The sequence below is a fragment of the Canis aureus genome, chromosome 6 (genome assembly GCF_053574225.1).
Source record: "Canis aureus isolate CA01 chromosome 6, VMU_Caureus_v.1.0, whole genome shotgun sequence".
Taxonomy (NCBI): Eukaryota; Metazoa; Chordata; class Mammalia; order Carnivora; family Canidae; genus Canis; species Canis aureus.
Window position 1 is genome coordinate 41,127,991 of NC_135616.1, and position 24,918 is coordinate 41,152,908.

The 24,918-nt window shown below is 41.8% G+C and overlaps 1 protein-coding gene across 3 annotated transcripts in view; it reads right to left on the reverse strand.

The window, feature by feature from the left end:
• WDR26 (WD repeat domain 26) overlaps positions 1-24,802 on the reverse strand; it is a 40,036-nt gene extending 15,234 nt beyond the window's left edge. Inside the window, exons 1-8 of one of the 3 annotated variants that reach the window (XR_013381661.1) lie at positions 24,053-24,611; positions 22,178-22,277; positions 21,973-22,077; positions 16,412-16,548; positions 12,857-12,954; positions 11,534-11,690; positions 5,912-6,050; positions 1,547-1,687 (exon numbers count right to left, since the gene is read on the reverse strand). Coding sequence is in view for 2 of the 3 variants with exons in the window: in XM_077901263.1 (XP_077757389.1) it covers positions 1,547-1,687; positions 5,912-6,050; positions 11,534-11,690; positions 12,857-12,954; positions 16,412-16,548; positions 21,973-22,077; positions 22,178-22,277; positions 24,053-24,474 (1,299 nt within the window). In the remaining variant the exon portion in view is untranslated. Of the gene's footprint in view, positions 1-1,546; positions 1,688-5,911; positions 6,051-11,533; positions 11,691-12,856; positions 12,955-16,411; positions 16,549-21,972; positions 22,078-22,177; positions 22,278-24,052 lie in introns of all 3 variants that reach the window. The other 2 variants (XM_077901263.1, XM_077901262.1) reach the window with 2 other exon arrangements.
• Positions 24,803-24,918: the final 116 nt, after the last annotated feature.

A 24,918-nucleotide genomic window follows, 5' to 3' on the forward strand; every position in this document is an offset into this window, starting at 1 on the left:
CTCAAGTCTGCTCTACCGAGGGAAAGTCGTCTATTCTCTTCTGTGCTCTGTCATCCCCTGAACCCAAACACAAACACCAATCACACACTGGTTAGATAAAAATGCCGTAAAGACTTTTGGGGAAAAACGGGGGATTTTTAATTACGGAACAAAAAGTTAGATGTTAGAGAATTAATTATAGCTAATGTTCTTAGATAATGACATGTTATATAGGAGAATGCTACTTTCTAGAAGATATACACTCAAGTACTTGCAGTAAAACATATTTGTAATTTCCTTCCAAGTGTTTTGGACATGGATGTACATGAGTGTGTATGCACATGTGTGTACACACAAAATATGCACAATACTGATTGCTGAATCCAAGGTAGTAGGTGAGGGTCACCATTGTACTCTTCCACTTAATATTTGACAGCTTTCCGGGATCCCTGGGTGGCGCAGCGGTTTAGCGCCTGCCTTTGGCCCAGGGCACGATCCTGGAGACCCGGGATTGAGTCCCACATCGGGCTCCCGGTGCATGGAGCCTGCTTCTCCCTCTGCCTGTGTCTCTGCCTCTCTCTCTCTCTCTCTCTCTCTCTCTCTCTCTGTGTGACTATCATAAATAAATAAAAATAAAAAAATTTGACAGCTTTCCTACTGAAAAGCTGGGGTTGAAACGTAAATAGTAAGTGAGCAGTAAGAAAAGCACACTGTGTGGCAGCAGAGTGAGAATCCTGGCATACCATTCGCAGGCGTGTTTCAGTATTCACTCTGTCCTCTGCACACTCGTGCACAGCTTTAGCTCCACTCTCTCACTAAAAACCAACTCACGTACAGGTCCCCGGACTCACGGTCCTACCTTGTCAACGCACACAACTCAGACCACAGCCCAGACCATGCCCTTGCCTCAGGTCAGAATAATGAAAAGAACAGGATTTAACCATCATGTTATAGAAGGAAGTTAAAATAAATCAAATTGCAACTATAAAGTTTCTAAAACATAGTATAGAAAAATAATGGATGAACTTAATGCTAGTTTTTGTTAAGACAAAAAAAAAAAAAAAAAAAAAAAGGACCCTGGATAGAGGTTACCCTTTGTTTAGAAATAGTAATAGAGCCCTTATTAAAAGTACTGAAATATTACTTTTTCTAAGTTAAATCAACATAGTAAACATGGTAAGGAGATAATGGTGTGATCGCCACCAGAATGAGAAATCTGGTTCTGTGCAGCTGCTTGCACACTCAAATGGTAAATTTTGTGTACAATCATCAAACTATTAATGGAGGCAAAAGTACCACAGTAAATAGTAAGAATTCCACAGTACAAAGCACATTTCTGAAAATACTCTTTCGTCCTTCTTTAAAAACTTTAGTACGCTCAGCATAATACTTAATTTAAAAGCTTGGACACCTGGGTTCCATTCGCCGAATTCTCTTTTACAAGGGACACACTCTGGTAACTGAGGCTGAACAGCTGTGCTCTAGTGAGGGAGAACAAGTTAGAAGGAGGATGTGCAGGCTGATCACGCTGTAGGAAAGGGCTAAAGCAAGGATGGGACATGCTCACTTGGACATTCCAAAGCCAAAGCTCAGAGCAGTCGTCTGGGCCACAAGCAACAAGATAGTTGTCATCTGGACTCCACGCAATGTAGGAAACGCCGTAAGCATGTCCTTCTAAGGTTTTAAGCAGTTTTAGCAGATGTGTATCCTAGGAGGCAAAGAGACGACTTGGTTAGAATCCCCAAAGTCCATGGTTTTCTGGCATCAGAACTTAAATAGCTGCAAGGATATACTTCAATGATGTAATTAAATCTGAGGAAATTTTCACAGATTTCACCAATTTTCCCCCTACCTGAAGCCCCAACAGCTTGCTTCACAAAGCCTCACTCACACTGCAATAGCTAGTAAGCATCTACTATGCACCACTCACAGTGTCCTGGGTGGAAACAGAGATGACAGTCCCTGTGAATCTTCCGAGGAAACTGTGAGCAGGTGCACAAAGAGCTACCTCCAATTCATTTCTGAAAAACATCTTGACTGAGAAAGTACTTATGCTCCATAAAATTCACCCCTCAAAGTATGCAATCCAGTGACCCTGAGTATATTCACGGAGTATATTGCTTCCCAACCCCCATGGCCTCTTTCTCCATGGATTCACCTGTTCTGGACATTTCATATCCACAGGATCATACAACGTGGGGTTTTCTGTAACTAGGTTTTCACTCAGCATAATGTTTCCAGGGTTCATCCATGCTGCAGCATGTGCCAGCATCTGACTCCTTTTCATTGTTCGATATTTCATTTTACGGATAACCGTATTTGGTTTAAACTAATGAACATTTGGACTGTGGCCAGTTTTCGGCTACTATATACAACGCTGCTAGGACCATGAACAAGTTTTTGTGCAGACCCACATTTTTGTTTCCTATGGGAACACACACAGGAGTGAAGCTGTGAACTCCAGGTCTCAGGTTTTGAGGAACTGCCACACTGTTGCCCAAGTACCTGCACCACCTCACCTTCCTGCCAGCAAGGCTGCCACGTATTTAGTGCTAATCAGTATCAGCACTGTTCACCAACAATACCTCGCCAAACTCTCCTAACTTTGAAAGGTTACATGTTCCTCCCTCCCCCCAGACTGCAGGAAGGAGATGAGGTCTACTGACATGTAGTGTCGGCTCTGCTCACAGCGCAGCAGAGTCTGCAGTGGGGCGGCTCAACTCTCAGTCAAGCAGACCACCTGTGCTGTAGGCTAAGGGATTAAATTGTACCCTGTGAGGGGAGAGCTGCTGAAGATGTTTAAGTTGGTGAATATAAAGCAAAAGAACCCATAGGACTATGTAGACGATGAATTAGAATGAACGGACATGGGACATGGACACCGAGAAGGAGCTGCTGACACAAGAGCTGTGGGAGTTAAGACAGGAAATGAAATCCAAATGGAACACAGCCTGGACTGAAAGAGCTCATCAAAATGTACATGGGACATAAAATACATAGGACAGAATGAGACAAGAAATATTTAGAGACAACCGTCAGGTTTCTGTTGTATAGGGCATGGATGGACGTGGGCAGGAAACATAGCAATTAGGGATTGGGCTGGAGGTGGCAGAAAGTAGTGAGTTAAGTGTGAGACTTTGTTCAAAGACCAACAGAGACCAGTACCGAGCCAGTAGCATGTGAACAGCTAAGACCTGGAAGCAGTGAGAAATGGATCTGGAGGGGTACCTGGGTGGCTCAATTGGCTGGGCATCTGATTTTGACTCAGGTCGTGATCCCGGGGTCCTGGGGTTGACAGAGTCCCATGTAGGGCTCTGAATTCAAGAGGGGAGCATGCTTCTCCCTCTGCCCCCTCCCCACTGCTTATGCGGTCTCAAATAAAATCTTAAACAAAAAAAAGAAATGGGTCTGGAACTCCTCTGATAAAACTACGTTGGAATTTTTTTTGCCAGAAATGTCACTAACAAATGGATGTGTTTAATGTACTTTGTTTCTTCACCTACGTTTATCATTTATTCCATCACCTAGTCCAAACCACCATGGTCTGACAAAAACTAGTGAACACTGCTACTGCTTCTGATTCCTCCCTGGGAGAAGGCTAACTGGCACAGGTATTTGTGTGAGAATGTGACACTGCTGGTCAAAGCAGCCGGAGTAACTTAACAGGACACCCAGGCTTTTGGATGGGCTCAAGATCTTCTAGTAAGAAACTTTCAATCACAGCCATGCTTCAGATCCTTACAAAGAATCTCTTCTAAACTCATGACAAACTATTTCAGAAGTATTTAACTAAAACACTAATTATTTCAGCACAATATAATCCTGTAAAGAAATAAAGTTGAAAATAAATGGGGATATATGAATGCTCGATCTTCTCAAGTACAGTGTCTCTTACATGAAGTGGAAATACCATATTCATGGAATCCACTTAATGGTGTTCAGATTTTGGGTGAGAGAATTGGTAAAATTTTTTTTTTGGGGGGGGAGGGGCAAATGTAAGAAAACCTGTTAAAAGACACCAGCCATCAGAATCACATCACCTCAAAAAAAAAAAAAAAAAAATTTTTTTTTTTTAAAAGGCTTCATTTCATATCCAGTGTGGAACTGAATTGCAGGGCTCCATCTTGTGACCCTGAGGTCATGACCTGAGCCAAAATCAAGAGTCAGATGCTTAACCGACTGAGCCACTCAGGTGTCTCCATCACCTCAAATCTTAAGGTCCTTCTCTATGCGTTGTTTTCTATCCATTCAAAAACACATACATAAAACACGTTCTCAAAAGAATCAGCAATTTTCTTACAAGTTTTTCACAGTATTTGACACAAATACTATCATACTAAACTCTAAAATACACGGCATCTCAGACTGGAATGAGGGCATTAACTCTGTGTTTCCCAAGCTATTCTGGCCACAGTGGCCACAGAAACCCTTTATACATAATGCCTATTCCAACAAAAGCATTCTGGGTAGTACTGGCATAAAGGCCTAAACTTCTTAGCAGAACATACAATATCCTCAACTGGTGGCTACTAACTCCGCTAATCTCACCTCCTATACTCTGCGGTGTAACCTCTTCCCCGAGACTGCCCCAATGCCAGTCATGTTTTCCTTGCCCACGTGTCCCATGAGGGCCAGAAGTAATTGGTTTTGCCTCCATAATGGTTTACTCCTTCTGCTAGGAATTTGTCTTCTTTCCCAGTTCCAGGAGGCTTTCTTCTTTGGGCCCGTGAGGCACCCACCGCAGAACAACCACACAGTACTATCATAAGTTCATGGTAAGGCCTTGCATAAGCATGCACTCAATAAATATGTGCTAAATTAAAGACACAGTTACACACTGTTGCCAAAAGAAAATGTAACAAAGAAAAGGAAATACTTATTTCTACAAATCTGTAAGCCATCCTGTTATAAACAAAAACAAAAATCTGGGGATCCCTGGGTGGCGCAGCGGTTTGGCGCCTGCCTTTGGCCCAGGGTGTGATCCTGGAGACCTGGGATCGAATCCCATGTCGGGCTCCCGGTGCATGGAGCCTGCTTCTCCCTCTGCCTGTGTCTCTGCCTCTCTCTCTCTCTCTCTCTGTGTGACTATCATAAATAAATAAGTAAAAAAAAAAAAAAAAAAAAAAAAAAACCAAATAACAAAAAAAACAAAAATCTGATTTTAGAGATAACCTAGAATTTTAAATCCAGAATACAATACTTTTCATATGAAAGGGGGCAGTGTTTAACAGACTTTCTACAAATTACACAAGAACAAGAGACTTTCCTAACTTGTGACAAAATGGTAAATCAAGGGATCCCTGGGTGGCTCAGTGGTTTAGCGCCTGCCTTCGGCTTGGGGTGTGATCCTAGAGTCCTGGGATTGAGTCCCGCATCAGGCTCCCTGCATGGCGCCTGTTTCTCCCTCTGCCTGTGTCTCTGCCTCTCATGAATAAATAAAATCTTAAAAAAAAAAAAAAAAAAAAAAAAGGATGGTAAATCAAATATTAAAGATACAAGCTGGCAAGGGGCATTAAGAATAGTACGTCTGGAGTAGAATTATTCCTGGATATGAGTCTCATTCTGCCACTTACTAGCTCTGAGAGCCTGAGCATTTAGAATCTACCTCAGTTTCCTGGTCTGAAAACACGAGATGTGAGCATCTCACAGAGTTATTCTGAGGACTACAGCAGATTGTACGAACATAAATCATTAGCATAATCACTAGCACACATTCTGTATATACCATTTATCTACATATACCATATAGAAAACACAGGAAGAGGTAAGACATGACAAAAATGACAAGAGAAGTGCTCTTAGGAAAGAATACATTTGTATATGTACACTTTAAAAATAGGTAGTCCATTAGATTATGAATTACCTTTTTGTAGTACACACACACACACACACACACACACACACACAAACACACACATGCTGGAGTACATACCGGGTCAACCTGCCATATGATAACCGTGGTATCTTTCGATCCTGTTGCTAGTTTAGTGCCATCATTGGAGAATTTACAGAACCACACTTCATTACAATGCTCCGTAAGTATCTGCTGAGTATAACATGGGAACTGCCTCCTAAAACAAAAAAGTCCACAAATAATTATTCTTTCAAAATAGACTAATTTAATAATGAAAAAGGTGAAACCATTGATAAAACTTCATTGGATATAAAAACTTTAAAAATAAGATATGAATGCTTTTGTAAATCTTAAAAAATCATGTTTACAGTGGTATGCTGAAAGAAGATTACTACATCAGTCAAGGCAATCTCAGGCGAAATCAGTAATCTGAAGTCTGCTTCAATGTACAATTTATTCTCCTTCCCCCCCTTTCTCAAGATTAAACAGGAATAAAAATAGGTGTCTACCATAGAATTTTTTGGTCTGATTTAAGTCAATTCATACAAATAAAATTTAATAATCAGGGTTTCAGGTTGGTATAAGTTGGCAGGCATCACAAGGAATGTGCATTTTTATTTATATAAAAACAACCTAACATAACAGAGATGAGGCACTGCATGCAGTCAGACAAGTCTGGGTCACAAGCTTTCATGTCTTTGGAAGTCATTTCACTCCCCTGAGCCCCAGATTCCTCATCTAGGAGGAGGTTAACAAACACCTAACAAGGTTCTTCTAAGGATGAGGAAAAACATCTATATGTTCTGGAGCACAACAGATACAAGTGATCTCTCCTCTATTTTGGGGGGAGCAGAGAAGTGTAGTCATGGGTAGGGGCTGAGTGGCTAAGGATAAAGCCTTAGGAATGAGATCAGCAGAATGTGAGAGACTGGTTCAAATGCTGGCTCAGCCACGTATTAGGTAAGTTTTCCAACCATAAACTAAAGACCACAGCACTTGCCTTACAGAATTCTCTATACTGGGATGTCGCACAAGACTGAGGTGATGGAGGCAGAGCATTCCCGTGGAGCCAAACACCTGGCAGGCACTTCCTCACTGGCAGTTACTACTATGTATTAAGGGTGAAGAATTGATGACTTCCGATTTTGAGAAAAGTGATCACAAGACTATTCCCAGGAAGCACTTTTTGAACTATGTGTAAATTCACTTTAAAACCATTCTATTCTTCTTCAACTTCTACAGCAGCAGAAAAAACTCCTCCACTGGAGCTTTCTGTGCCCACTTAGGAAGGTTATGTACTGTCATCAACCCAGAAGTCTTGGACACACACATGGCTACTCAACACTTGAAAATGTGGCTAGTACAGCTGAGGAACTTGATTTTTAAATGTAATTTTAATTTCCTTACGTTTAAATTTAAGTGGCCACATGTAATTACCTTTTGGACAGTCCAGCACGCCACTAAAGTCTAAGATTATAAAGAAGTTATGTAAACACTAGTGGATAAACTTTTCTTTCTTGGTGGGGCAGGGAGGCCAGAGGGAGAGGGAGAGAATCTCAAGCAGATTCTGTGTTGAGTGTGAAGCTCTATATGGAGCTTGATCTCACAACCCCAAGATAATAACCTGAGCCAAAACCAAGAGTTGGATAGTCAATTGACTGAGCCACCCTGGCGACCCATGAACATTTCTCTTTTTAACTGAATGATAGTTGACATGTGATAGTAAATTAGTTTCAGATGTTCTATTACTCTACCATTACATACACACTACAAAACATTGACCAACACAAGTGTATTACAATATTATTGACTAGATTACCTATGCTGTACATCCCTGTGACTTGATAAACTTTTAAGTCTATCTTGAAAAATGCTCTTCCCTATTTTTCCCCCAACCAATCTATAATTTAAAAATATATTTTATCAATTCATTACTCTGATAAATAATATATATTTAAAACTAAATTAAAATTCTTTATCAGGCACACAAGAAATCTCTACCTTAGCACTTGGCTATCTAGAGGCTGCTTTAAACTTCCAGATCGTCTAAAAATTGCTTTAATATTAATTATTATTTTATATCTGAACTTAAACATAATCAATACCAGTTGATACTTATTAAGCACTTGCTGGATGCCAAGAACTGTGCTACAAAAAAAAAAAAAAAAAAAAAAAAAGGAACTGTGCTACATGTTTATATATAGTACTGCTAATTCTCAAAACTATCTTGCAAGGCAAGTAATATCTCTATCTTCATGAGGCTTGGAGAGAGCAAGTAACTTAACAAATATCATAAACTGGTAACTGAATCAGGTTTAAACCTATGGTTGACTCTCCAAGACCTGTTTTTTTTTCAAATATCATTTTTTAAACTGCATTTTCCCAGACACTGTTGGATAAAATTCCAGTCAAATAAGTACTTTCAGTATCAAGTGTTCCCCCCCACCCCCGGCCCTATGGGTAGTAATTGATAGTGATATCATTTACTAGTGAGAAATGAGAAACATGGAGTGAGAAACATGGAGTATTTTAGGCCCAAAATACACAGTAATTCAAATGGGTAAAATTGATCACAAATGAAAAGATATATCTAAAATCAGAGTAGCAAAATGTCCTTAAGGAAGGACCAATTCATAGTCAGAATTTAGGGAATAAGTCATCCAGTCTACTGACAACCAACTGTAAATTAAAGTGATTAAAGGGGTATTTAAACTGACATTTTTATAATTACTTAAATCTTTAAAAAAGACTAACAGCCTCCAGTTTATTAAAAGTCTAATTTTAGATGTATACAAGTGAAAGTTAATGACTTTACTTTCAAGTTAACTTAAAATTTAAGATGGTGTTAAAATATCATATATTCCCAAATAAAACTCAATAGTGTAGTATTTTAATTACTGAATCTTAATATTTTAAGTTTCTGTAAATATTTCATAATAATCCTTTACTAAAAAATTAAAACTTAAAAATTTACCTACAGAAACAGCTTTAACCAAATATATTGTACATACTGTGAAAAATACAAATACATAATCTGATGAAAACTGTTCAGTGCTGATTAGAATTTTTAAAAGTTGAAGTTCATTTACTCATAATTAATTCTCTCTTCTCCAAAGAGAGAAGAGAAAACCTGGTATTTAGATCTCAACGCTAAGAATTAATTGACAAAAATAGAGTTTCCTAGTTTCAAATGCTCATCTAATTTCTGCAAGGGAGTAAAGCAGATAATAAAAAATACTAACTTTTCTTTTAAAGACCTAAATGAAGGGGGATACTAGGAATTAAGTTAACTCCAGGTTTTTTCATAGTTCAGCAATATCTGGAAGATGGTACACACCAACTGTGTGCCCAACACACTCCTCCTTGGTGTCTGACTCTGAAGGTCTGGCTTGGGTAGGTTGGGGAGATGGCAGCCCCTCACTGAGATCGGGGACTCAAAAGAGGAAAAGTAGACCTTGCAGAGAGTAAGAGGAGAGGGAAGTTCTACTTTTGACATGTTGTGTTTAAGGTGTTTGAGCAACATGCACAGTTGTGTGAAGGTCTAGGGCTTAGATCAATGCTGTGGCTCTAGCCCAGGCCCGGGCACCATCAGAACCTAGAAGGGGAGGGTGGGAAGACAAAGAAACCTTGGGAAGACAAAGAAACCTTCTGCAACACACGTTTATTAAAGGGATGGGGACAGAGGAGGAGCCTAAGGTGCAGCCAACAGAGAAACAGAGTCTGCAATGTCTTAGAAGTCGAAGGAACAGTTTCAAGGCAAAGGAGTCAAAGGCTTCAGAAAGATCTAACCGTAGGCTGCAGAGTAGTCCCTGGATTTAATAAAGAGCTCGTTCCTTATCAACACCAGGAACAGCTGTGGTGTCGTGCTGGCTGCAGAAAGCTGAAGAGTGAAGGACACACATATTGTGAATGTGCAGGAGGGCATTACTTTAAGCAGCAGACTGTCAGGTGTGTATGCACGCATGCATGCGCCTGTAGTGGGGACTAGCAGAAGCAGAGTCAAAGTTCTGTTTTGTTTTTAAGAGATTATGGGGAAGACCTGCCCATCAGTGGTTAGTTCTGAAAAGTGTGAACTTTTGTTCCTACGCAAAACCTCAAGAGTGCCTTCTCTGTAGCTTTACAGGAGGCTGATCCTTGTTCTGAGGGTAGAAAGTCAGATCAGAAGCTCCTGGGGGGGGGGGGGTGGGGGGGTGAGGCTCAGGCAGTGAAGCTTCTGCTTTTGGCTCAGGTCATAATCCCGGGGTCCTGAGATCGAGCCCCGTGTGGGGCTCCCTGCTCTGCAGGGGCCTGCTGCTCCCTCTCAAATAAGTAGAAATCATTTAAAAAAAAAAAAAAAAGTCAGACTAAACATTTCCCATCATTTCCTTTCACAGGTACTGTTACAGAAATCGAGGCACTTAGGAAATATGTAGGTCACATTCTCATAGATTTGTTTCTACTGACACCTCCTGAACCACCAAGCCTACCATAAATACTTTTCAATGCATTTCACCAGCAACAAATCCATGAACCAAAAAATGGTTTGGGTTCACAACTGCCTTAATTTTAACACTGGTCTCAAGTTCTCTAAAGGAGCTGCAAAGGATGAAACCATATACCCTTTTAATCTATTATCTCCTATGTCAACTCAAATGAAAAGATTAAAAATTCTCACAAGCAAGAATATCAAAGGAAAAGGATCTCTAATCAGTTTCTTTTAGGACATTTACAACACACACCACGTAATTATCCAGTATGTGAAGATGAATGACACCAAGTCACTTAAAGCCAACAGCTCAATCATCTTCAGCTTCTCAGTGCATGTGGGGAGGGGGAGGCGTGAACTCAACCCCATGTGACATGGTTTACATGCGCCCCTTCCACATCAACCTCACTCACACTGCACAGCACAAAATACCTATAGCTGTTCCCAAAGCCTGCACGTGGTCTACACTCTGGTCCCACCTACCCCGGCCACTTTCAGCCTTGAGTCCATGATCTTTGCTAAACAAAGTGGGCACGTGTACTACAGTGGGTTCAGGTGTGGTTCACCAGACCCAGAGCATCTCCCTCTGGGAGTTTGAAAGACTGCAGAATTTATTTTTCAGTATCTGAAAAATTAAAGCCCTGCTTTAATTTTAGAGATTATTAAAATGGTAGGCACATTTTCACTCAGAATACTCCTAATATCTAAAGTGGGATTGAATTATGGACGTGGACAGGTACAATAAAACCCAAATCAGAAAGTTACTGCCTGTTACTCTAACCATTTTTAGCTTAGAGGCCAGGTTCTACTAAAAAGCGGAGCTTCCATTATGAACAAAGTATTTCCATGATTTTTATGAGCAGAAAATAATTGAGGCGACTGTTAAAATAGCCATAACGCGGAGAGAGAGTCACTCAGTGACTTCTGGCACCCAAGGACAGCAGACACTCAGGTCACTGGCTTCCCCACCCAAAACCATTCACAAGCCCTTACAATGATGGCCGGAGAGAGAAAATGACCAACCAACAACATGAAGACAAGAAGAGGAAAACTGGGTTTTCCAGTTTCCCCTCTTAAGATGCAGGTCATCCCACAAACACGTCCCAATTGCTCTGCTTGCAATGCTGAATCAGGCACAAATGGTTTCACATTGATAGGATAAAGCTCCAAAAAAGAAAACATTTTAACAAAGTTCATACTGAGTCTGTTAAATCTGTAAGGAATTTTTCTCTTACCTACTACAAACATGATCTATAAGCAGAGACACAGAATCTAGATTATTGTCAAGTTTGGTATTGTGATATAGGCACCGGTCCCTTTGTAGCTCCACCGCCTGCCGCAGGAGAGTCTGTAAACGCCGTGGAGGAAGCATCACTGATGGTGGTAAATATGCTTTAAGAGAAGACATTTTTAAGAAGAGAGATAAAAATAAAAATTAGAAGACCAAGACAGTACAAACTTTCATTTAAGACACCTGCTCCACTTTTGCTGCCCTTGCCCTCAAGTATTACATCTCTCAGAGCAGTGGCAGGCAAGGAGACACAGTATGAACCTTAGGAGTATTTGTCAGCAGCTACAGCTATGTGGCCACAAAATGGAGCAGATCCAAGGGCTCCAGTCTGTATGTGAATTTCCAAAAACAAAAACACAAAGCAAAAAAATAAAAAATAAAAAAATTTAAAAAATCCCAAAACTCCCACTACTAACAAAATCCCCCAAAAAGTCAATGAAGAGAAAATCTGAGGATGACTGTGTCCCAGTGGGAGACTGAGCATCACTAAAAATGTAAGAGACCTCCACTTCACAAAGGGCAAGCCAACATGTTGAAACAGGTTCCAGCTCCCATCAACTTGCTTCTAATGCCAAGGATCCCGTGAAAATTCAGGGCATGATGGTGTTTTGATCCTGAAATCAATCTATTCTAATTCTTCCATGCCTCGAACCTCCCTAACCACACAATTTTCTGACTTTTTAGGATCTCTACTCTCATACCTCAATATGGAACATGGGATAACATGATTTAATCTGAGAAGGAAGAAAGATCTTTTCTATAAAAATGTGGCAAAAATAAAACCCCTACTCTAATTTGGATAATACATATAACATATGGGGGGTGGGGGGGAGGACATTTTACTTAAATCTGGTTAAAAAAAAATTTACTTAAACTTGGGCTTTCCTATTGAAATCAACAAATATTGAAACACTTTTCGTTTATGTTTCTGGTTTATATTTTCTTTTTCCCTGAAATCGCAGCATTTCTCCCCCAAACAAAACCTTAACAGGAGCATCATGGCATAACACAAATGAAGGGAGAACTGCTTTGGGACCTGTGCTCTCTGCCCCGACTCCAGGGGAGGCTAGCTGCTTCTCAGGCTCAATGGCAGGGTTTGGAAACCTTTGGTTGAAAGGGCTTCTTTTAATGGCTTTTCCCTTCTTTCCTATATAACTACTCCCTCCTCACTGAGGGTATGTCTAGACACAAGATTTCCTGATCAATTCATAGTTATCTATTTCTAATTAAGAAAAAACACAGAAACACCAGAAAGTAAGACTCTTACTCTGCAGTTTGTCCAGCAGTTTGGATCGGGAAGCTGTTCCTTTGCCTTCCCATTCTGCTTTTGCACGTAAGTCTTCTGCATGGCTACACATCAGATACCTTAACACAGAACAGAGAAAGCAACAAATATCAAACCCTTTCCTTGGATTAAACATTAACTGAAAAATACCGATCATATTTTTACTAAGAAATATATATAAGTCCTTACTAAGAAATATATCGAGAAATTTCTACAATGGACCCAATCCATTAATACACCTGGTACCTGGATATAATTACTAATATGTAATACAACAATAATAGCAAGATATATAATGTTACTGTCATGACATCTTCTTATCTGTTAGTGGAATACATTCCCACGCTTGTTATCATATGTAGTTATATACTGTAGCTCTTACTGCTTGCCAGTCTCGGTCCTAAGCACTCCACATGTAAGACTTTATTGAACACAGGTCGCAATCCTGTATGAAGCAAGCACTGGCACTTTATTTTCACAAATGAAGAACCCAAGGCACAGAAAGCCTCAGTAACTGACTGAGGGTTACAAGGCAAAAAAAATGGGGGATATGAACTCAGGCATTTTTAACTGCAAAACTTGCTCTTAATTACTATGCTAACTGAACTGCTTCTCAGTAGTAAAATAAAACTCCCCCCAAAACTCCAAATAAATTTAAAAAAACCCTCAAAGATATTTACACTAAGTTAATTAAACAAAAACAACATACCTTCAAGAGTTTATCATAAACGTCACTCAAGAAATGGTATAATTGGATAATCATCCTTGGGTCATCCTGTGAAAGGTATTGAGATCCCAAAGTGGAGACTTAGGGAACTGTTTCATTACTCACTAATATGTGCCAAAGGAGGCATAAATGCTAAAGTCATGGATTCTGGAGAATACATGAGGGCCCCCTGCTGGAAGTGTGACCCTGACCTCGTTCTTCTCAGAAGAACTGGCTTTAAAAGTAAAAGAAGTGAAAGCATGATTCAGACATGGAGATGAGACCTGGCAAGTAACTCTCCTGCTACTCTGTCTGATACTCTGTTCTTGGATTCATTCTTCTAACTTGTAAAAAGGGTATTAAATAGGGAAGTGAGGATTAACGAAGATGGGTATGTGAAGTACTTGGTCCATTAGCTGGTATACACGTAGAGCTTAATAAGTGATAAGAGCTGATGTGAGCATCACCTTCTATTTTTCTTGGCTGCATGAAGCAAACCGTATTCAGCACTAAGTTCCTTGCCTCTTACCCAAGAGTAGAACCACCTGCTCTCTTGCTATTTAGTATATGATGTCTTAACCGAGGAGAACTTCGTTTTAATAGCAAGAATAACTGGCCTCAAAATACCCTATTGCAGAATTATCGGTTTCTAGAATAAAATTTATTATCCATAATTTTTTTTAAGTTTTTTTTTTTTTTTTTTTTTTTAATTTACTCATAGAGACACAGCTAGAGAGAGCGGCAGAGACACAGGCAGAGGGAGAAGTAAGGAAGCATGCAGGGAGCCCGATGTGGGACTCGCTCCCGGGTCTCCAGGATCATGCCCTGGGCTGCAGGCGGCGCTAAACCGCTGCGCCACCGGGGCTGCCCTATTATCCATAATTTTATGGAAAAATTGCTCACTTTTAAAATTCTGCAAAAAAGACTTAATGATTGATTCTGCTGTCCCTTTTGAAAATACACATTATACCTTAAGGTTTCAAATGAAGGTCTGTTTATGGGAAGCTGTGTGGTGTAACTGAAAGTATGCTGGGCCAGTAGGAAGAAAGCCTGGGTCCTCATGAGAACTCTGCATCTGGCTGTCTCTGGGCCATTCCCTTATGGGAAACGAGCAAAGGGCACAGCGGGTGAAATTCACTTTAGAATAAAAACTATGTGATTCAGTTATATGTTCTGTTACCAGAGCAAGACAAAATTCATCATGTGAACGGTCTTTGAGTGACACAGAAATCAGACCCCTTATCAGAGAGGTAAACAGAACAAGGCCAGCTGTCAAGTATGACCCAGCAAAGTACCCAGCACACTGCACTGATGCAGATGCAGTGAGTGAGGACCAAGGACTCTGCTGAGTCAAACCAGGCTTGCAATCCTGGCTCTCCACTTTATTAGTTCTATCGTGGACTGGTTACTTCACTTCTCCAAGGTTCTGTTCCTTTTTCTCGAAAACCCTAAAACGAACTCTACACCTCTTTGGGTCTATCGTTTTTGTCCATTATTTTGTATCTGAAAACTCATGTGTTAATGTTGTTCTAGAGGCCGGGGGCCATATCTACCATATAATAAAAAATGCTATGAAGGAAAAAATTAAAAACAATAATGTGACAGAGAACGCCTGGTGGATGGTTTTAGGAGGACATTTGGGCGGGGACCAGAGCACCTAGGAGCCAGGTATGGGAAGATTAGGGGAAGAACATTTACGATAGAGGGTAGAGGCAGTGAGAGGCTTGGCCAGATAAGGAACAGCAAAAACATTAATGTTGCTAGAGTAAAGAAGAAAGAAAAAGATGGTGGGCAAGGGTCAGGGTCTCTGCGGGCATGAGCAGAGATTCTAGAACTTAATGGTGCTAGAAAGCCAGTGGGAAGTTTTAAGAAAGGGAGAGAAGTGGCTGAGTGTGTGGTTTTACTTATGTATTTATCTGGCTGCTGTGTGAAATCTGTGTCATTAAGGGAGTGAAAATGAACTCAATGGGACTCATGAGGAGGCCACTCGCATATTCTGGGAGAGATGTTTATGGATAAACTAGCAGAGAGGTTGTGAGTTGTGGAGATAGAGAGAAATGGACAAACCTAGTTATGTTTTAGAGTTGGGCCAATACAGGTCAGAGTTAAAATATTTAAAAAACGCAAGGATAAGGTTTGATGTTTGTCTGAGATGGGAAAACTGGGAGGAGCAGGTAGTGGGGAACGGTGGGAGAAGACAACTGGATTGGAGAACCTCACTGTGACACACATCTCTGAGACACTCAAATGGAGACTGTCAAGGAGGCTAGGAGACCCATCACACTGGGAAATGGGGGGTGGGGGGGACAGCCTCCAGCATAGACACGCATAGACACGGCATGTGAGGGTGCAGCACAGAACGAGGTGACCTGGTGGGGTGTTGTGGACACAAAACAGAAGGGAGGTGCAGATCCAAGGCCTCAGCCCCTGGACATGGGAAGAACGGACATGAGGATTGAGGGACACTGTGTACAGGAAACGCACGGCAAGGATCTGGGGCGGGACAAGCATGCATTATGGAGAACGTCTGACAAGGTACACTGGAAGCATCACTGCTTACTGTCTGCACAGAGGATTACCCCACAGGATTTTTACAAGACTATGACACGGCGGTATGTATTTCTTCTTTCTTTCACCCACTTAAGTATCTCTCTAGTCTCCTATGGGACGCTTCCGAGGAGGACACAAGTAGCTCGAACATGTTTCAATGATTGTATCCAGACAAACAGCATCCAAGGATTTAGCAATGTTCTCATCTTGGAGGAACAGGCACTCTTGATAAAAATGACAGCCCCTCAGCCACCCTGGAGTTAAGAGCTGAGCGTCCTTACCCACTGAGGACGTGAATGCGCTCTGTATTGTACTTCAGGGGTGTCAACTCGCAGCGCAGAACCTGAAGCGCCTCCAGGACCTTGCCATCCTCCAGGTATTCTAGGTACTTCTGCTGCAGCAGCAAAAACTTCATCCTCTGACATGACAGAAAGCAGCAGTCAGGGGAAAGAAGTTGATGGAAGTTTCAGAAAATGTTTGTTCCTAAACAGAACAGTAGAAACCATTCTACTACGCCCTTGGAAAATAACTTCTTACAAAGCTTTAAGAGGACTCAAGATATTTTGGTTTAATAGAGTCACAGATTAAACGTGACTCTGCTCAATTCCACATCTTAATAAAACTCTGCTTTGATGAATCATCTCAAATTAGGTAAGACTATTGGTGACCAAGGCATCAACAGAGGAAAAAATGAACTCTGCCCTTAAAACATTCACCTAGAATTTTATTTCTTATGTGAAAACTCAGACGGAATTTGTTTTTAAAGTGTGACTTTTATAACAAGGCATTACGGGGTTTTATATAACAAGTTTTGAAGAGATGGCAGAAAAACCGGTTAATGGAAAAATTATTTAAAAATGACGTGCCAGGACAAGTAGATGGGAAAGCACAACTAGAGCGGAAGTGTTAGGCCTGGCTCATAGGGAGTACGAAGAGCTGTCCAGCAGAAGGACTGGAGGTCCAGGTGCAGAGTAGGCTCGAGGGAGCCTGATGGACCTGCTCTCGCTAGGATGTTTATGACAGAAGGCTGAACCGAGAAATCTGCAAAAGGAGGCAATCTGTGTGTGTGTGCTGGAAACAGCCTGATCACTGGTGCGTTTAACTATGGGGCACACAGTTAGGATCAGCTCTTTTCTCCCAAAAAAGGAGAGAGCATTTCCAGCTCACTGGGAAGCACATTCACATTTAGTTTTTCTCTGAAATATGTTTGGCTTTAATACTTTATAATGTCCCTTTACTCTATCACTGTACTTTTAACTGGAGAGCATCAATAGTCATAATCTTTGCAACTTTTCTGCTAGAGGAGAGAGATGCTTAGGAGTATCAGGCTGAGAGTTTTTCCACAATAGAAGACCACTGCTTGGAGGGACTCTCATCATACTGCTACCTGCGGCTCTGGAGCAAGCCGATTGCCGCAGGTTCAAAAGTCCGTAGACAGAAAATGCCAGTCATATTTAGAGACCCCAAGGAATACAGTGGTAAAGATGTTAAACCTACTTAAAAAAAAACCAAACGACAGCTTTTTCTTCCTCAGTAAGAGGCTTACTTTGAACACATTAAGTATGTCTATACTGCTGTCCAAAAAGGGTGCAGAAATGATAATTTCTTTACAAAATTAAGAATACCATGAACTTCTCTACAAGACTGTCCATTAGGGAGTATTAGAAGAATGGTATACCTACAATCCTCTAAAAAATGGTTTCTAGTGAAAGTAAACAAAACAAACCCTGTCACAGAAGTTAGGTCTACATTTAAACACATCTTTTATAAGATGCATTGCCTATGTGTGGTGATTATCTAAACTTAAATCTGTAACTAAAGAACAACAGGAAAAATTTCAAACTCTAAGATAAGCTCCTGTTAACTCTAGAAAAACTACACCTACCAAATTTTACACATCCAGTTAGAGTGACTAGTGAATGCTTCAGAAACAGATCAGTTACCAATAGGCCCTGGAAAGTGTGTTCTTGCACAGGGAGCCCAAAGTCAACCTTTATTATGTTAAATAAAAAAACACTCTCCATGTCCATCAGGTGACAAAAACCAAAAGACTAAATAATATAAAAATCAAAGGATTTTATATTTGAGGTTATATTCTCACCATTTTATTTTCTGAAAAAGACTTCCACTCTTTATGAAATGTAGAGTTTATATATTTCCATTTGCTGATACTGCCACAGTTTCGTTTCACATAGTGTTTCTGATTCAAACTTGAGAATCACGTTTAGTTGAACAATTTTTTTCATTTAAATTAATGCCACGTGGAACTGGCCAGTATCTGTACTCGATTTCTCTACTAACTTTTCTTGGCAACTGGAAATTTGGAGAAAATTACTTTTTTATTTTCTGGGGTGTCAACTGTGAGGTCCTAGGCACATCCCCCATTCCAATGTGTGTAGGGACAGTGCCCCAAGCGCTATTTCCCCCTTATTTTCCCACCAAGATCCTGATAGAACGTGCTACTGTCTTTCTATGGGGCAGGGGTGGGGCCAGAGAGGACAGCAGAGGGAAAACTGTGAGAGAAGCCCACACAAACACATAATTCTGGATATACATGGCATGCTATAAAGGTAGGGCACAGACATTTTTCTATGAGTCATTTTATCCAGATTAAAACAAAGAATATCCTCAAATGGATACCGAATCCTCGTAGTATGCATGGCAACTGACAGGCTACTGGCTAAGCACAGCTAGAGATCTGGTTGAAAGAGATGTTTATTTTTCTAAAACCCAGTTCAATTTGTATTTGACACATATGATAAGGAAGGAGAGTAAAACTGCATTTTACTTTCCAAAATTTAAAGCACGAAAATGTAAACACAATTTCAAGAAAATAAACATCTTTCACAAATGATGTCAATTATTTACTGAAAAAGTTTAAAAAAAAATCAAGCAAATTTGCTGAGGGTAGGACAGAGCTTTATGAACTTTTTTTTTTTTTTTTTTTTAAAGATCAAGATCACAAACTTCTTAAATGAATAAAAAAAAGCTTTTCTGAGAAAAGCTGAGAAGGGCTGAGAAAACAAACTGCCCTTTAGATCTCCTCCCAGCTCCTAAGGAGACCTCTGTGACAGATTACTTCTGGTCTCTGGTAATTTCCTAGCATCTCCAGGCACAGGGTGTGTGTCTGTCTCTTACTGTCCAGTAGGACTGTGAGACAGCTCTACAGAGTAGATCCTGCTGTTGCCCCATGCCCCCACCATCCTACCCAGTACTGGGATGCTGGATCCTCTCTCTCCTCCTCCCACCTAACCGTACTGAATTCCATGCGAAGGAAAAGTCAGAAGCCGTGCAGTCTGGTTATTCAGGGTGGCCTCTAGCTAACTCAGGAGTGGTTCTGACTAACTCTGGAATAAGGTTATAACCAAGTTGTATCAATTAAACCATGACTCAGAGGAAAGGGGAAATGAATTCTATTTAAATCATGGCTTTCAAAGCTCTATTTAACTTTAAAAAACAGTAATTAATTTCTGTTCATGAAATTAGCATTTGAACACTTTTCTTAAACACATTTCTATTATACTATAAAAATTTTAGACAGAGAGGGGTTTCCCATGTTACTGGCTTCTCCTACCTACCCAAACTCCTCGGATGTGGCAAAGCACATCTGAACCAAAACTGAATACTGTTGATTGAGGAGCTCATTCTCCAGAAAATCCAGAGCAAATTCTGTTATTGCTGATATCATTTGACTGGAAACCATTAAAAAATATGGAGGGTAGGTGGAGAGAACAGAGTGTGGATTGGGTCAATAAAAATATACAGGCTTAAAAAGTAAAATAATAATTTTAGTCTCGATTAAGTCATCAAATGTGTCTGGGCATACAATTAAAATAATTATGTTTTAAAAAGTCCCAAATAGTTGTCTTCTATGGTATTATTATAACTATGCTTGGATTGGGTTCTCTTCTGGAGATGCAGTGGGAGAGGAGTAAATCTGAACACAAACTAGAAGGGTGAACAAAAATGCTGAACTGAATCATAAACCTGGAGCCCCTTTCTTTGTACAAATACCTAAACAGTTTGACGGTGTGAGGCTCAGCCAATGACTTAACCTTCATCTTTTACTAGATGCTGTAATATTCTATAGACTTAAGAGGCTGTAAAAAGAAAGGCCTCTTCCTCATTATCTACAATTCCCTCTCTTGAGTTTACACGTTGCTTCTAATGAAGCTTTCAAGTGAGATAGTCATAATCTTAAATCCAACACAGAAGCCCCACATATCTATAAACAAGTAAGAAAAAATAGGAGGTGACCTATCTAAATTTTTACTACTCAATTACAAATACAATTTGAAGTGAAGCTTTAAAAAAGGCAAAAACAATTCTCCCAAAACTCACACACTTATTTTTTGTCTTTATTTTAGGGCCATCTTCCGTTGTGTCAGAGCTAATAATTTATGAGAAACTGCTCAATTAAAATACACTTGAGTTTTTTCTTTTAAACCCCAAACACATTGATTGGGAAAAAATTTCATTATTGGAAAATTTATAACCTTTTAAAAGTAAGTGTTTTGTTTATTTTAGCTTCTGTGTTTTCATTTTTAATATTTAGCATGGAATTAATCATTCTATGAGTTAATTTATCATTAAAATAATGATTCCAAAGTAAAGATTTTAGTTTTTAAATATTTACTGAAAGCAAAACTATATATCCTACATCATCAATTTAATCTGTATTTGTTCACTCTTGTTTGCACCTTCAACTTGCCTGAAGTCCATTCTCTAGGATTATATATCATTATATGAAATCATATCACGAATTTGAAAACTTCTGTATTTAAGATTCTCCTCCTCCCCGCCGATCCCCCCCAAAAAAGAAACAAGAGGCTGTGGTAGGTTTATAGACAAAGGCAGCAAGATTAATGTTTGACCCAATTACAAAAATAAATAAATAAATAAAACAAAACAAAACAAAAAAAATAAAAAGGTAACAGTAGTCATTTACTAATATTTAACAAACAGCTGGTTTCCCTACTTGACTTCCTATTGGCCTTCTTTCCCTCCCCCACCAGACAGGAAACTGCTTTTGACAACAAATGAATCAGCTAGAAGTTAAAAGGCCAGTAGCCAGCAGCTGATTCTTCAGGGTTTCCAATCACAAGCACTTAGAAAAACTGATCCCCCTCCTCTCCTGACATCTACAGAAGAAATAAAGCCTATCACTATAAAGGATTCGTTGAGACTGATGAAAGAAGTGAACAGGTTAGCCTACTGAACTGATCTTGTGGGGGAAATAAGGGCTGTAACAGAGCCCAAAGGTCCAATCTGCACACAAACCCTCCACCAGAGAGATGCACATTAGACACACTTTGACACTGTCCCTGCACACAACTGGAATGCAAGAGTGGAAAATGGTGAGCACACCAAAGGAGCTGCTTTGAATCAACTGCCATTTCCGAAGATTAAAAAAAAAAAAAACAAAAAAACAAAAACCCAAAACAGGACAATTAACGTTATCAGCTATTTCAGGCTATAGGATACACACACATCCAAATATGTTTCCTCTGCCAGCACATTCAGTATAAATAGTGAAAGTATAATTTATCTTTGATTCCATAAATATAAAACTGCTATTAACACACTGAAAGCATGAAAATGTTTCAATTAATTTCTAGAAGCTTAATTATAAAGTAGGTTCAAACGACACATTTACTAAACATGATTTTAAAAACACAGAACTCAAAAGTTTAAAAAGTCAACACTCATCCTAGTTTATAAACTTAATTATGAAATTTAACTACTTTTAGGTCTTATCTTTTATAAGAGGCAGAAGCCTGAAACTATCAATAACCTACTAAAATAAGCATGAATGTGAAACTAAGAACAAAAGTGTATTTACCACAATTATTCCCAACAACGTTTGAGAGATTTCAAGTGCGCCTCTTACCACAATAGCATGAGGAGAATGCACTAAAGGCTTTAGTTCATTCAGGTCATTTTCTGCCTGCAAAAATTGGCATAAAGAAAAACAGAAGTGTCACAACATGCACATTCAAATATATAATTTTAGCAGCAGTCACACAGCTCTATATGCCCTACTTTACCTTATCCCAGTCTCCTTCCATGACATGATTTCGGAATTTGGTAGCAGAAGGATGTTCTAAACGACATCCTGACTCTTGCATGAGGAGATCAACAGTCTGGCTGCAGGAGAGATACAGTGTAAAAAAGACCTGGCCAACTTGTAGGATTTACTCTTCTAAATAAACTAATGTCCATAAAAACAGTTGCAAAAGTTTTCAATCTAACCTCATGATGGAGAAAAAAGAAATCCATAGTTTTTTTTTTTTTTCTGTTTTGTTTTGTTTTTTACTGTGCTTGGCTCCACAAACTTGCATTTTTAAATGGCCACCTTTATGTAGTTTTATCTAGTCAAGTCAAAGTCTTGAAACCAGAATCAAAAGTTCTTCCAATTTTTACCATGTAATGCCTCAGAAGTTTAGTGAAGTATAAAATCTCCAAAAACATATTGTAACCAAGTGCTTAAATAAATAAAAACCAGGATCTGCATACTGATGTTACAAAGTCTCAAAAGACAGAAATTGTTAGCTCCAGACAAGGTGATAGAGAGGACCTGGGTTAGGGAAGGGCCTTACATCCAGGCAGTTATGTTTGTTCAGAAATTCTACTAGGTCAACCTTTAAAATTAAAATAAATCCAGCATCAAAAATCACTCTCTTTCTCTCTATACTAAAAATAGCAAATTTACTATGGTGTAGGTTCCAAACAGTCACGAGTTATTTCCTCCTGCTGCTGTCAGCTTGCTTCTTGTCTCGGTAACATGTTCTGTTAGCATTTACAAAAATCTGTTTTCATAAGAATCCTTTTCCTTGGGGAACAAAGTGAAATCTTTCTAATATGTGTTTCTCCTTGAGAGCTGAAGAGATTTATCAAACGCAGTTTCTCTCATCGGGCATTCTGATACCTAAGATTCCTTATCAGTTTTCTATATTTGTGTTTACGTCTCAACGTTTCCTTTCTCAACTGTTTATTTTTTTTTTCAGCTAAACAGTGTGATGATCTGCCAGAGAATCAAAATACTTAAGTCACTTTTTGAAAGTGCTCCCCTCCCCCGCCTCCCCCCCCCCCCCCCCAGAACAAATCTATAAACCCAAACGTACATTTGGGCTGGCCCAAGGGGCTTATTTTGGCCTGTGCGTTGAAGCCAGGAGATGGACTGTTGCAGGGTTCGCCCTGGTCTCATCTGGTTCTGCTCCATCCCCCCTCAGGACTGCAGGGCACTCCCACCGATCCTACCTTCCACCCCCCCCACTCCCCCCCCCCCCCCAGCCGGTTTTCCTTTGTGTCCACAAAACGGTGGATTTAGGCCAAGGTCGCTGCCTATCCCTTCACCTACACCGAGGGGCTCGAGGCCACCGACGCTGCAGGTCGCCGGAGCAGGGGCTCCTTCGGCGGGCGTCCCCCTGGGTTGGTGGTAGGCCCCTGGGCCGCGCGCCGGGACCTTCGGCGACACCCACAGCCACAGCGTATCTCCCTCGCTCCCTCGCTCGCTCGCTCCCATCACGTTTCTTCAACAGCCTCCTTCCAAATTCTCCCAGCCCCTCCGTTCCCATGAACACTTGTAGGCGACTGTGTCCCCTGATTGGTGGTTGGCCTGGCTTGTCTGTCATAGTTGGGGGTGGGGAGGTGTCCCACAAAGATGCCTCCGAGATACACTCGAAAAACAAATCCTCCGAGGTTCATTATTCGCGGCGGCTCGAGCGCGCCCCTCCCCCACCGGAGACGCACTCCCGCATCCGTCTTTATTGACAGACAATCGGGCTCCGAAGGTGTGCGGGCCGAGGGCAAGGTCCGGGCCCGCGGGCCTTCCCGGGCCGGCCCAGCTCGCCGGCGCCCTCCCCCCACGCGGCCTCCGGCCCTCGGCCCGTCCGCACCGGCCGCCCGGGAGGGACACTTACTTGAGCCCTAAGCCATTCAAGTGCTGTCCTATTAGCCTAATGACATCCTCGTCCGACTGCGAGAGCCGCTTCTTCTTCTTGAGGCTGCTGCCCAGCTCCGGGGTGGCGGCCGAGGCGGCGGCGGCGGCGGCGGCGGCGGCGGCGGCGGCCGAGGCGGCGGCGGCGGCGGCGGCCCCGCCGGGGACCCCGTTATTGACATTCAGGCTGTTGCTATTGTTGCTGGCGGCGGAGGGGGCGGCGGGCAGCAGCCCGTTGGCGTGGGCTAGGTCCCCCGCGGACGACGACGACGACGGGGACGACTCCCCGTTCTGGGCCGCCAGGCAGGCCAGCTCCGGGGTCTGTCCCTGGCCCCCGCCGCCCCCTCCGCCGCCGCCGCCGCCGCCGCCGCCTCCTCCTCCTCCTCCTGCCCCGTTGGCCTGCATGATGCTGCCGCTGACCAGGCTGTGGCCGCTACTCCGGTGCGGGGCGGCGGCGGGGGCAGCGGCCGGGGGCAGTCCCACCACCACCAGCACGGAGGAGGAGGAGGAGGAGGACGACGCCGAGGACGAGGCCGAGGACGGAGGGGAGAGGCCTGCTCTGCCTGCCGAGGCCCCGGGCTCTCCTGCTCCCTCCGCCGCCGAGGCTCGGGGTTTCTTCCGCGGGGGCGGGGAGGCTCCGCCGGCGTCCGAGTCGGAGGAGGAGGAAGCGGAGGCCAGAGTTTCCTCGCCGAGAGAGGCCGTGGTGGGAGCCGGCGGGGCGAGGCGGGGGCCGGGGGAGGGTCGGGGCGGGGGGCCGGGGCGGGGGGCGGGGGCGGGGGCGGGGGGCCGGGGCCGGGGCCGGGGCGGGGGAGGGGCGGGGAGGAGGAGGAGCGGGAGCGGGGAGCGGGG